Raw genomic sequence first — 15,345 nt, 5'->3', positions numbered from 1 at the left:
AAGCGTAGGTAATATAATTGTCGTTAATATCGTTATAAATCGGTTATCCACTCAGACGCGTCTAAATTTACGTTTTTGTAAAATCCTGGCTTTGCACCTAGTAGTAGGTTATTATTATTAATACAATTTTCATTTTATCCATACTATTTGTATAATATATTATATTTATTATTTATTACAAAATACAATATCATATATAATTGCAAATATCAAAATTTGATTTTATCATTTTATACTATCTTACATTATTATTATAAATAATTTTATTTATAATTTGTATATTTACCTCCCCTATTTTACAGGCTATATATTGTAATCATGTATATATTAACATGTGAGGGCAACTGGTACATTTTGCTCTAGGTAATTTGGGGGGAATTGGTATAAAAAAATGTACTTTTGGGGGCAACTTATACATGCTCATAAAAATCCCGGACCCAACTAGTGTAGTACCTATAAAAATCGGGGACTCAACTAGTATACTACCTACGATTAGCCCCTAGTACTCGGAACCCAACTCGGATGCTCCAATTGAAATTATTATAAAATATGATAGGAATTATTCGTATCATATTTTATCACTAATTCAGATTATTTCTATGGTTTATAACAACAGTTTTTATTCAGAGTATTAAATATTAGAGAGTATTAAATATTGGATTTTCAACAGTTTATATATTTTACGATTATAATTTATAGACTAATATTAAATATATAATAATTATTCCCTGAAGTTTTAATAATTTAAAAAAACATAAATCGTTGTGATTTATATAGTGTATCACATATTTACATTCCCATTCTAGTATATTTCAAACACATAATAAGAAAATTAATTATATAAAATACATAGTAAATAAAACTTTATATTCATTGTAATATTAATAATATTGTGAGTTAAATTCACAATATAAATAAAATACATAAAATATAATTATTTTCTTTTAGACATTTTTATTTTGTATGGCATAGAACTTAAAAGTATACCACAATGTACTCCATCTGGTAACTGATCTATTTCGATTACAAAATCATGAATTAGATTTGTAAATACTAAGGTGATGAACCGTTGTGCTAAGGCTTCAGCTGGACATCGTCTTTTCCCTAAATAAATTGATTATAATATCAATATTACGCATTATGATAAAAAAAAAATGTTTAGAATTAATATCATAGTGTACCGGCACCAAAAAAGTACATTTCTTCTGATGGTTTGAATTGTCCATCTTCGTCTATAAATCTCTCAGGACGAAAAACTTCTGAATCGTTCCATTTTGTTTTATCGTGATGAAATGAATACAAGCTCATCAGTAGTGTTGTGTTCTAATAGAAATAATTAAGTAAATTTGTAAAATTCAAATTCAAATAAAATTTTTTATCAAATTAACTAATTTATTAATAAAGTTTATCTTAAATATTTTTTTTAACAATTAGAAAGATATTTCATAAACCAAATAATATAATAATACACTTTTTTTTTCAATTTATATTTTATACAAAATATAATATTCTCTAGAAGAAAAAAATATATACCCAAAAAAATACTAACTTAATATAATATATTTAATTTAATTTAGCATTTATAATATTTAAGTTATTATTTAGTCATTCCTATAAATATTTATAAATAAACTCTATTAAAACTCACAAAAATACCTTGGGTATGTTATAGCCATTTAGATTCGTATCTTTTAATGCACGCCTAGGGCCTATGACTGGTGTTACATGATTAAGCCTCATCGACTCAAGCAACACAGCTTCCACATATCTATTTCTAAAGATAGATCAATTGTGAATCTGATCAAACACAACATATTTCAAAGTTACTATAATACGATAATTTACTTAAGAATTTCTTCAGCTTCAATATACGTGCCTGGTGGTTTAATCTCATCCAAAGTAGATTGGACTTTAGCCTGGACTTCTGGCCATCGAGCCATGGCTAGTAAAGCGAAATCCAGTGTGCTGCTGGATGTAGACGATCCACCAAAGAATAAGTCTAAACATACAGCTACCAACTGTTCTTCTGAAATTCGTTTATAAGATAGTTATTAAATTCATAATCATAGACTCGTATTATAAATATTATAGACGTATTAAATAATTTCCAAATTTATTTTGTTAAATATTACGAACATTCTAAAGGGTCCCATATAGGGCGCACCTATTGAATCTGGTGCCATTTTTTTTTTAAGTCCTGTTATCTTAATTTCTAGAAGCTACAATCTATCAGATTTGATTTTCATTAGCTGTTTTCTTTATTTTTACAGTTGTTACCATAGAGCAATTTACAAAAGAACAACATGTCTAGATCGTGAAAACTTAATATCAAAATCTTGAAAGTAGGGCCCAGATAGTAAGATGACTTCGCTCGGTTTTCAGAAGAAATTAAGCGCCCAACAAGTCTACAGTTCTGCGGCTAATAAAAATGTTCGAACCACTGCAGTAGTTCTGTTGCTACTGTGAAATCACCTGGGCGAAATCGCAATCAACGCAAAGCTCAACAAATCGCTGTTGTACAATATAGTGTAACAGTAAGTCCAAGGAAATCAATTCGCCGACGGTCACAGCAGTTGAAAATGCACATACTAACCAACTGGCTTTGCTGATGTTCAAAACCTATGGTTTCAACAGAATGGTGTAACACCTCACGTGAAACTGTCGATATTATTAAAGACAAATTCTCGAGGTGAGTGATTTCACTATGAGGAGACCAGGAATAACCTGCCAGATCCTTTAACCTTACCTTTTGTGACATTTTTTTGTGGAGTTATATCATATCTCAAGTTAACATTAACAAACCGCGTACCAATCAACCACTGAAGGCAAAAATCATAATCATGATTGTTGACGTCACGCCAGACAACTGGGTTATTTCTAATTTCCTCGAGCACGTCAACACATGCCAACTCAATAAAGCTGGTCATAAACCTGACATTATTTTCCACTGTTAAATCGGAAAAGTTATTGAATATAGATATTTAATAGTATATGCATTCTCATTGATATGTAACTGTTTTATTTTTAAAAATTGCGCGCTTTCCCCTATACTAACATTATTTTAATAAAATAAAAAAAGGTGTAAAAAAAGTCAAATACAACTGTGGCCTATTTACTTGGTTTATTACAACAACTACTAACCATATAGTAAGAACAATGAATATTAAACTAAAACAATAACTAACCTGTAAAAGTTGTGTTAGATATGTCTTCTTTTTTCATTTGATGTAAGTACGCGTCAATAAAATCTCTGGTTGTTTCAGACAGAGTTTTCTTGTGCTCCGCTATGATATCCTAAAATAAGTGTATTAGTATTAATATATAATATATAAATAAATGTGAAAATGGGATCTTTGTCACGCATGTTCTCTGTATCTACTTATACTATACCGATTACCTAGATTTTTAATATTGTTGTGCGTTAAAATGTTCAATAGAACTTTCAGGTATTTTATGTTCAGGAGGAAAAGTTTTTTTAAAGACACCTGAACCATTAAAAAGTATCATGAATCGTTCTCATCAAGATTCAAAACATTTTTTTAACATGATTCATGTGTATATTAATTGTTCGGATTTTCAAATGGCATCGTTTGGTACAACAGAAATTAAGTATGGAACTTTATACCGACATTTAAAGTTTAAGATCAAGTCAACCATTTGGCTGGTTCTTTATTACCTAATAATCCAGAAGAACCAAAGTTTTTGAAAATATCTTACATGGGTGACACTCAGAATGAAATGAAAAGGTATTTGTCTGTTAATTCTAATACCGATAAACAAATATTATATGATTTAAAATTGAATTTTCGAAACGACCTAATTTAATATAAAGATAAGCATTTATTTTCACAAGCAAAGCTGGGTAATTTAACTAGTTATAAATAAATTTATATTTATTACATTTGAATATCATTATATTTTGTATATAGAAGTATAATTGTCATTTTTACATCCTTAATAAGAACTACATTTAAAATGATGAAACTAAAATTAAAAAAACAAAAATTGTGAAATAAATAATAAATTGTAAAATGTTGAAATTAAAAATCTGATTTATTTTTATTTTGAATAATTAACTATTAATTAAAAATTATATAGTCTTGAAAATTAGAATATACATATTTTAAATATTTTCTATGGATGAGATATAAGATGGAAAAACAATTATTTGAATTGTAATTCTAACCATTGAGTAAATAATAGTATAAACAAGTAAAAGGTAAATTAAAATAATATGGTGAAATCAATGATTTGATACTTATCTATTAAAATTAAGAAATCATATTAACGAAGGAACTAAATCAAACATTTTAAATGTGTGTATACTTGGTTGTCATTTAATTATATGTTATTCATTGAAAAGGAAATCAATAAGAACTTGAATTAGTTTGAAAACATTGAAAATTACTAAAAAATAAGTAATAAAAAATTGAATATTTTACTTCTAAAATTATAAAACGCAAATTCATCTTACGGATAATAATGAATATAGCTGTTGGTTGATGTTTTGTATGAGCGAGAAACCAGTGCTAACGGGTGCCAAAAATCGGATCCAGGGTATCTGGTTCAACAGTCCACCGGCCATGTCGAATGCTGTGCTTCGTTTTTTTATCAACATTAACAATTTGGAGTCCTCGAATTTAGCACCAGCCGTTAGCTCCCACATGACATTCATGACGGCCGACTGTATGTACGTGGCCGGCATTACACTATTTTCGCCATCGAACATCCGTTGTACCATGATTTGGTATTCTTCATAAATCAATTCGTCCATTTTTTTCTTTCCTAGTCCAAGTAACTTCAGATGTCTAACCACAAATGATCTATGTATTTTCCATAGATCTCCGTCTGTCATCGTAATACCTATTTGAAATGGACGATTTTGTATAAAGAAAAATAACAGTAATCATATCGGTTTATTATTACTCTTAATTAGAAGCTCAAGTAAAGCTTACATCTTTGGAGGGCTATAAGTACCAAGATAACACAGACCCATAAATGCTACGCCCCCAAATTCCATTTACTAATTTACATATAGATAAAAATAATTCACATTAATACATGTACCTACACAAATTCAACTTTATAAATTAAATTTTCTCTTTTTAGTACAGTACACATCTAAAATATCTTCATTATTTAAGAAGTTCACAACATCCTTCTTAATAATGTGAACAATCAAGTTTTTAAACGCTCTTTTAGTATACTGTTTCGTAACCAACTTTTAATACTCTTCAAAGAAAAAAATAGTCATTCATAAGTGGTATAGCCTATAGAATTGCTTATTTTCATTTGTAACATCTTATAAAAATTTTGAAAAACATGCTTTTCGATTTTATATCAAAATAAAATTTGATAGTTTTCATACAGTTATTGCTATAATCATATCTGATTTTAAAGCATGAATATCAGTTGTTAAAACATCATAAAAAAAAAATAAATTAAAAAAATAATACAATCAACTTATTTAAAAAAAATATTACTTAATGAAAAATGTATTATTGTCAAACTTAATAACTATGTCGTGTATTAAGATTATAGGCATAGATGATTAAATTCTGAAATTCATAGTTTTTAAATCGGGGAGGGCTATGGAAATATTTAAAAGAGCTAAAAAAATTACTTGTAATGTTATCTGATCTATGAATTTCGCTTTTTTAATATTTTTTTTTCGCACACAGATCGTCATTTTGTTTTTTTAATTCCTTCCATAGTATAATGATTTTCAGGAGTCGTCATAATTATCTTAAGATAAATTTAAACTAAGTTAACATATGTACCAAGTGATGGAGGACAATATATTACAGTATTCGAAGCTTATACATTTTGGCCCATACCATAATCAACATCTAGACTCGTAAATTTCATTGGAAATAACAACAATAGATTCATAGGACTAGAGTATCAAACTACTTTATAACTTATTATAAATCAATTATAGTTCCATTTTCACCTCTACGCAAACCCATTGTTCTGAGTTTCATGAAAAAATTATCTGGCCGACCCAGAAACTCATCTTTGCGAAATGTGTCATTCAATAGATCATTTCCAAACACTACAACAACGTGTTCATGTCCTAATTTTAATCCGATCACATCGGATTTATATATTTGACGAAGCTCCTCTAACGCTAGATGTTGGCCACCTTTAGCTTTTGAAAGTTTAGCTAATTGATATGTGTTGCCCACAAACGGCCACCACGTCGGTCCTGTACAAAACAAAAATTATTATACTTATTATATTATTATAATTATTAAAATTATTATTATTGTTAAATTATTAGCTGCAAATAAGTGACGATATTATGTATTGTAGAAACCCAAAGCATCTCAGGTCATTGGACTCTGAGCATATGTCAAATTATTGAATGTAGGGTATTTGGGTATGATAATAATTTCAGTTGGTAGGTTTGTTTGTGGGTTTTATTCGTAGGTAGGTACATGTTGGGAGAGGAAGCGTGTGCGATTTCTTCTCTTTAAGCGGTCGTACAACCGTCTGTGAACAGGGTCATTCAAACCACCTTTTATCATTCGGCCACTACGCCCTCCTGATGTTTAATTTAAAATATGTTAAACAATTATAAATTAAACTTTGAAGTATATTTATGACATGCAAAAATCAGATTAATTAACTTTTGAAACTTTGGAAGATGATTAAAATGAATTTAATGATTTGGAAACTTCTGAAATTTTTACAAGCTTATAATATTTTAATATCTATAGAAAGTGTTGAACATGCATGCATATTATCAGTTTTTTCCTCAATGATGAAAAATGAATAATATTCCTTTTTTTTTTATTAATAATAACAAGTGATGAAGTACCCAAAACAAAATAAACATGATATGCCGCTACCACCCATGTACTAATTAAAGTGGCCATCATTTGTAACAAAAACCAGATGAGTCCAGAATTATCTGATTCCTGCACCAGAAAAATAAAACCAGATAAGTAAATTTACTTCAAAAACTATACTTATAAATAACGGCTAATCTGGTTGTAGGAATTTTTTCTGAATTTTATTGCATGAAAAGTGTATTATCGAAAAGTTGGACTGTTTCGCGTATAAATCTCTTCAATCGTACTTCATTTATACCATTTGTAATAAGTATATTATATATTATTTTATCATTATAGCCTAATCGTAATCTAATCTGAAATATACAAGGCTGTGAGAGCTATTTGAAACATACTTTCAGACAGAGATCGTGTTCTACATTTAATGATAGGTATTCTACTATGGTTAATATTTTTGAATAAATGAGTAATAAGTTTCAAAAATAATTGATAGTTGACAGTTTGAACAAATAAATACATTTTTGATGTGAAACATCTTATGGCGCGGTACTGGAGTGAGGCCGCCGCCGCACCGCTTATGGAACGTCGGCTCAATCCACCTCAGCGCGGCGATCTCCTCACTTACCCACGCACTCGATCCCCTTTCCCATCACTTTCAGTTTACGTGCTATACACGTTATATATTACAGTTAACAGGCTAGCAGTGACTAACTTTTGAAGAATTGTGATCGACTTCTGAGTTTTTTAGGTTGTTACGATCGACCCGAAAAAAAAATTGACACTGAGTAAAAATATATTTTTTATACATTTAAGTTGCATGTTACACATTCTTTATTTATTCTATATAAAATATTAATAAGTAATAAATACTTTAATTTTACAAAACACGTATTTTTGTATACTTTCATCAATTTATACGAACGCGATAAATACCATTATTTAATACGGAATGTCCATTAGATTACGTATATATTACCTACATAGCTGCTTGATCTTAGTGTATAATTTTGATTTTCATAGTTAATTATTACTACATATTTCCTTAATTATTATTAACCTAATTTTAATATTCGTGAGATGAATAAAAATATAAAAATGTACATAAAAAATAAAATAAGTTTTTTTTTTTCTAAAAAAGTGAAAAAATAAATGAAAAGGAGTTATGATCGACTGGAACTCATGTCTTGTTCGACCTGTTGGCCACAACTGGTATACATAACTTACTATAGTATAGTATAGTAAACTCGGAGGTTACAACGCGTCGATAGTATTGGAAGTATGACTCTATTGATTTATAAAATGTTAATACATTTTGTTATTATATTTTACAGTTTTTTAGATCCTTAGTAGCCTTTATCTATATTAAATACTTATACTGAATACTACCTATTATATATTGGAACTTACGTAATAAATAATAATTAAACCGAAATCAAATAACTCGCCGTTATTATTGTTACTATCGTGTGTTCCATATATAACGCAAATTATAATAAATTAAATAAATCGTCCAAACCAGTATAAAAATAGTCATTTACATGATTTATCATGTTATAAATATTACTTAATTTGTACATTTCGAAGTACTAGTATCACGAACCCAAAACCAACGACTAAATTTAATTTAGAATTGATTGTCTATGGCCAGTGGCGTATTTTCAAATTTTTTGTAGCAGGTGGTTTTAAATTTTTCTAAAAGATAAGTGATTTTATAACATAAAAATACATATAAGGTATGAATTAATGTTTACATTATTCTATTATTATTATTATTATTATTATAAATACAAATGAAGAATTATCTACAACCACATGATATAAATTTATGTTCTCTTTTTCTGTACCTTCGTAGCAAGTCTTTATGATTATTTAACCTTTTTTTTTTTATAGAGAGGGGGGGTTCGAGAATATGGAACCATCCTCTCCCTCCCACGAAAATACGATACTGTCTATGGTCTATATAAGGTTCAGGGTTTATTAAAATAAAAATAACTGAATTATATCAGAATGAAACGTATACAATTCTGACAAGTAATTTTTGATTTTTAATTTTGGTAGTAATTTAATATATATTTTATAAATAAAGAATATTTTTCTGATAAAAATCTAAATATTTTTTTTATATTTATACTATATTTATTTCCTTAAATAGATTATTCTTTCATGCATATTTTCTACATGAAATAATTTCAATATTTCACATATGCCAGGCGTCCCTCGATGGTTCTGTTTTTTTTTTCTGTGGAAAACCACAATAATGTAGGTTATTAGCTAAAAAATAAATTTAACGATTTACAATTCATAGATTATAATTGTTGTTTCTATCGATATAATAGTTGACATTTAAAATCATTTAGTAAAAACATCATACAAAAGCAATTATTTTAATTTAAATATCCTCAATCAAATTGAGTTTATACTTGAGCCAAATTAAATACGTAAAATACGGCAATTATTTAGTATCATTATTTCTTTTAACTATATAAACTATTTATTTATATATTAAAGTAATTTTATTAACTGTCCTCTATCAATATGAGCTAACTGAAAAACTAATATTATAATTGATGTAATAAACTATTTTATTTAACAAAATATTGTATTATTTTAATGATTAACTACCTATATACTTGAACCTAATCAAAAAATTAAAATAAATATATTTTAATAAACAACTTAAGTCCCTCCATTAAAATAATTTAAGAATATAGCAAAAAACAATATTTATAAGCTGCAGATGCATAACATTAAGAATATTATCTAAATAAAATTGTACTAACTTATTATATATTTAAATCTGAAAATACTATAAATACCTACTAAAACTATAAAAATATGAAATATATTTATTGTTTTTTCATTTTAATTACTTATTTCTATAAAAATATGTTGTAAAAATATAGTACTGTGAACTATATATTATTATCAGTGGTCGAAATGGCTCAAGATAAGTGGAGGAATGCCTTACAATTCAAATTTCCTGATATCATCATAAAATTCTTCACACACCTTGTGTACCTATAATATATTTATTTATTTTTTTATAGTTCACATAAGGTATATTATCTTAGTCTGTGGTTCTAAATACGGGTATAATACGGGTTGCGAAACGGCTTATACTAAACAACACGATGAGCCGGACGCCCGGACCTGAATGTTAAAAACAATTATTTTCACCGAAAAAAAATAATTTCTTATGTATAAATATAAAAATAATAATAAGTATATAATTTTAAAATATAAGTCTTAGGAGGAATGCGTTATTCTAGACAAAACAAGTAGAGGGATGAACATTATAAATATAAAAAAGTAGAGGGATGCCATCCCTGCCTATCCCTCCCCCCACTTCGATCACTGATTATTATAGTACGTGATGAAAAATAATTATAATAACATGAAATTTTTCAAATCATTAAATGTCATAAAATAATATAATATGATATAAATAATTTAATATATATGTTACCGGAAATGTTGACATTTAGGAAAGGATGACAATTCCTAGTAGCGGAAGGAAATGATATCATTGCCTAGTATATGTTATCATTTCCTTACAATTCCAGGCAATGATGCCATATTTTTTCATACATGTGATACCATTTTTTTTTTTTTTTAATTTGATTTAATTAGACTTAAAATAATTATTTTACTATACATAAATGTCAATTACTAATATTATAATAAAATAATAAAATAATATAATAAAATAGAGTAGTTTTTTTTTAATTTTTTTTTATCAATTTGATTTGTATAACTTCAGAATTTTTATATTTTACATTTTATTTTTCGTAGTTACTCAATTTTATTTTCACATAGCAAACCTCCATGACATTTAGAATTACAAATTCTAGATGCCGATCTGCAAGCACACCTGTTCGTCTTGCATTTTGTTTTACATTGACATCGGGTATATCCTTGTGTCCCTGAAATACTATTTACAGTAGCTGCTTCCCGAAGTGATATCTGTTTTTCTGCGTGACCTGCTGACTCTAAAACAGTAGTTAGATTCAATAAATTTCCCTTACAAGGATTTATTTTCGATCTTGTGTACATATGTTTTAAAAATCCTTTTTCAGTGCCTATAATTAAAAAAAAATAAATAATTATAATGAATCTCTATTATGCGTTTAAATACGACGATGATTAATATGCTATAAAAATACTAAATTAATTCTAATATAGCTTGTATAAATCTTCTTTAACTTCAGTTATAACCGCTAGTACATTTCTCAGCGATCCACGAGCGCGGTCTACATCAGGAATGCTCAGCCATACTGTAGTTCCAACACTAAGTTCATCATATTTTTTATTCGATGTTTTAATCATTTGTTGAGCCTGTTTTTCTAAATTTTGCGGAGATGATTGAACGTGCATTCAGTATATTTTGTTTTCGTTGATAAACTAAATAAAAATATTATAGTAAATTATATTTAAATATATTAAACTATTACGTTTTTTTTACCAAGTTCAAAGTCACTAGTAAACCGATTCATTTTCTTCGACTTTTTCGTCTTCATTTGACTTTAAAATACTTTCTATATCTTCCTCAGATTTCAAAGAGCCGATTTCATGTATTGGTAAACCAATATTTCGCATTTCATTTCGCATTTTATTGAGATCCATTTTTAACAAACGCACTAAATGTGTAAATAACAAATACTACTGCTACTGTACTAAGAAAAACACACTACTAAAGGTGGTAAACTGCATATACAGGTTAGGGACACTTTAAATAAAACACATAAAGATTGCGAAAATATATGCGATATGCGATAGTCATTTTCCACTCAACCACTTTATCGACGGGTGACGATTACGGGTTTTAGTATGTCACCATTACGAGTTAGTTATCGTTCTAATAGTTATATTGTAAAGCCGGTCCCACATGACTTGCAGCATCACGAGTTCCAATGCTTTCGTGTAAGAAAGTAATGCGTGATAACATTGCCTAATAAACTACGGAAATGATGACAATTCCTAGACAATGATATGATTTCCTTCCGCTACTAGGAATTGTCATCCTTTCCTAAAATGTCAACATTTCCGGTAAAATACATATATAATAGTATAATATAATATGTTATATGATATAATTCATAATATTAATTATTTGTATTTTGCACTGATTAATGATAGTAAAACTGATTTTTGTATTCTTAAATAATGTAATAAATGAATTATAATATATAAAATGTTTTCGAAGCGATAAAACTGCTCCGATAAATGATTATTAAATTCATAATCATTCTAAGAATATCATTGATATTATCTTAATTATAAAACCACAAATAATCAAAACGGTTAGGGTTTTAAAATAAAATAATTTTAGTTTCTATAAGTATTGATAAAAAAACAATTTAAGTACTTTAATAACAGGTAACTAACTATATAATTAGTAAGATAAAAGTAAAACAAATCTAAACAGCTGTGCAAAGAAAAATTATATAATTTTATAACCGAAAATTAATTGTTAATGTTAAGTAGTTCATTATTTCGGCGCTTTCCATTACCACACAAACATGACCCAATACCGCGCACAAAAATAGTACGATACCGCACAGATTTATAAAAAGGTATAGCCTAATTCCGTGTACAACAAATGGTACAATACCGCATACATTTATTAAATATAAAAATTTAAATAGTTAAAATAATTTTTAGTCATAATTTGTAGTAGTATTAGTAATAGTAATAAAAATTTAATAATTTAAACATAAATGTTATTGTAGACACTGTTACGAACCCATTGTATTAGAACAAGATTGTAAACATATACAATTTAACATATATATTATAAACACATAAACACTGTATGAATTATATGTGGGGCTAAACGCTAAATAAGCTTGTTCGAATGACAACTGACAACACCCAGTAGAGTGGAGTCAGTCGTTCGAACACCAGTCTTACGCGCAGACCTTTCTATTATAATTATATATTTTTACGCGACTCATTTAAATAAAACAAATTCTAAATTAATGCCACTACTGCTTTAATCGCTTTATTCCTAAACCCTCATTTCCTTCGTTATCCGTCTGAAATTGCGAACTTACAACGTTACATGTGCGACAACGGAGCTGCACTGCAGAACTCAACCATTTAGAGGCAGTGGCATACCGGCACACAACAACACTTATATTGGTATAATGTAAGGCTACAACTCGTTTGCGCAAAAATGCACAACTCGATTGCACACAAATAGTTTGGCAACCTGTGACGAAAATCCCTAGTGTCAGAACTCGTTTGCTTACTATCGTTAATTAGTATACTCCTCATGATTATGAAAGTTGGTTACTTTTATTATTTTGTTTGATTTATTAACAATAACACTCGCAGGACATTTTTTATTAGTACATCTAAAATTTGAACATTCACTCATTAAAACACGATATTCACTACATTTATAATTATCAATATTAAAACATCGTTTTCCTCACCGAGATTAAAAAATATTAGAAATTTCTACGCCATATTAAAGTTTACGTCGTCAACATACTAGTCACCACTGTACCATCCATAGTCCATACCTACCAAAACTTTACTAAAAAATGTTTGGAAAATCCAAATTTATATAATCTACAGTCAACATGGTCGATTATAAGATAATATTGAGATAATATATTTGATAATTTGTACTTCAGTCTGTGACGATATATGTATACACGTGTCATGTGTGTGAATGTGTCGTTGTGCGCAAACGAGTTATCTATTTTCAAGTAAACGATTGATTTCGTCGTCGATTTTCAGGTAAAAAATTCTGAATGTGCGCAAACGAGTTACAGTGAAAATGTAAACCTGTTTACATAATCGTCCAAAATATACGTGTGCGGTAATGGGATATCCAGTATTGTAAAATCTGTGTGCGGTTTTGTCCCATACGTATGCAGTTACGGGCAACGCCCCATTATTTTATCATTTGGAATTTCTTCTCCATTAGGTTAAAGTGGTTTTTTTTTTTTTATTCTTATTCCAATAGCCAAAATAACGTTTTTTTTTTCCTTTTACGAGTGATGAATTCATACGGACAACCAAAGAATAATGATCGATTATCAATAACCTACTGTGTATGTACATCCGTGTTGTACATTCACGGTATACGATATAAGACTGTGCTTATCACACATTTGTTAAATTAATTTAATTTAAATATTAGTAAGCATTTCAGTCCATATCTCTCCGCCTCATATCCTCTACTCCATGGTATGTAACAAATAATGCACTCCACAAGGACTTAAAAATACAAACCATTGAACAACTAACTAACCAAACAATATTATATAAGATTTCATAAAAAATTGCAGTAACACCAAAATCCTCTTATTTCCCATTTGTCCTCACTTATACTATCTGACAACCTCTCATGTCGCTTGAAAAGGCGCTGGGTCGAGATCCTTTATGATATAAAAATAAAATAAAAATCAATAAATTATTTTTAATTTAAGTCTGAAGGGTTCTATCATTGGATAGTCTCCCTTATCACGCTATTCTGTTATATTATATTGTTTTATTGTACACACTACCACATTTACTTATTGTGTTTTTGTTAATACAGATTGTAAATTTCAAATAAATAAAAAAAAATAAACATAATAAAATATTAGTAGTTCTTATCACTGTGTTCATAATGATAAATGATGTTGAAATTAACTGTCGACTTTACCTGGCGGATAGTTCTTTGGTTTCTTACACGTACGAATAACTATCAGTAGCAAAGTCGCAAAAACGACACACACTAACAACAATAGCAGGGCCATTATGAAGAATCCCGGTTTGAACACGGAGAACGAACGACGGACGCGGATAGCCGTTAGCCGGCAGACGACTGACAGATTAATTCACTCGTGGACCTTGATAATCAAACCATTTTTATTGAATGCAACAACGATTAACGAGGAATAATAATGATAAACTGCGCTTAACTAGAAAGAGAAAGATATCGAAACAAATTACGAGTAAATGTTCTCATATATAATAAATATGAACAAATTATAATCCATTGATATTCGCATAGTTATGTATAAACGTTCGTGTATATGTATATTTAGTTTTCTCGTGTACGAACTAACCTCAATGACAATTTCCGCTGTAATAATAGAGACATTTTCGTTGCTTACTTCCATTCTGTGAGCTACATACCAAATCATGATTAACTAATTATAAAATGTACCATCGGACGGCTGGCCGATTGCCAATTCGTTAGGTATAATTGAAATTTGATTTCGAGAGCAGATTGCGTAGAGTATATTATAATATTTTATAATTTGTACACAAATGCTCTAATGCAGCGGTTCTCAAAATATTTTTTTCACGTACCACTTGAGTATATTATCAATCAGTCACGTACCATTAATAATTAAAAATAGAACCATACAAACTTCACAAAGTTAAATACATTTATTTTAAATAAATAGGCAATAAAATACTAAAATAAAATAAAATATAAAAATAATATTATTTATTTATTAATACAAATTTATTAGTATTTTTAAATTAATATATGAGTTAAATGTTGAATTTTTAATTTTTCTTTCTACCACCATCCGGCCAT

At 28.2% G+C, this 15,345-nt stretch overlaps 1 protein-coding gene across 1 annotated transcript; it reads right to left on the bottom strand.

The window, feature by feature from the left end:
• Positions 1-902: 902 nt before the first annotated feature.
• Positions 903-14,806, bottom strand: LOC112687969 (probable cytochrome P450 305a1). The gene is made up of 8 exons (XM_025560976.1): positions 14,458-14,806; positions 5,954-6,208; positions 4,475-4,863; positions 3,186-3,294; positions 1,846-2,026; positions 1,657-1,774; positions 1,182-1,323; positions 903-1,104 (listed from the first exon to the last, which is right to left on the bottom strand). Exons 1-8 carry the CDS (start codon positions 14,549-14,551, stop codon positions 935-937), a joined length of 1,458 nt encoding a protein of 485 aa, XP_025416761.1. The 5' UTR covers positions 14,552-14,806; the 3' UTR covers positions 903-934.
• Between the last annotated feature and the right edge of the window lie 539 nt (positions 14,807-15,345).

Source organism: Sipha flava, unplaced genomic scaffold (assembly GCF_003268045.1).
Source record: "Sipha flava isolate LNK unplaced genomic scaffold, YSA_version1 36_pilon_pilon, whole genome shotgun sequence".
Lineage (NCBI taxonomy): Eukaryota > Metazoa > Arthropoda > Insecta > Hemiptera > Aphididae > Sipha > Sipha flava.
The sequence above is the reverse complement of the archived record's forward strand: the minus strand, read 5'-3'. Positions and strand labels throughout refer to the sequence as shown.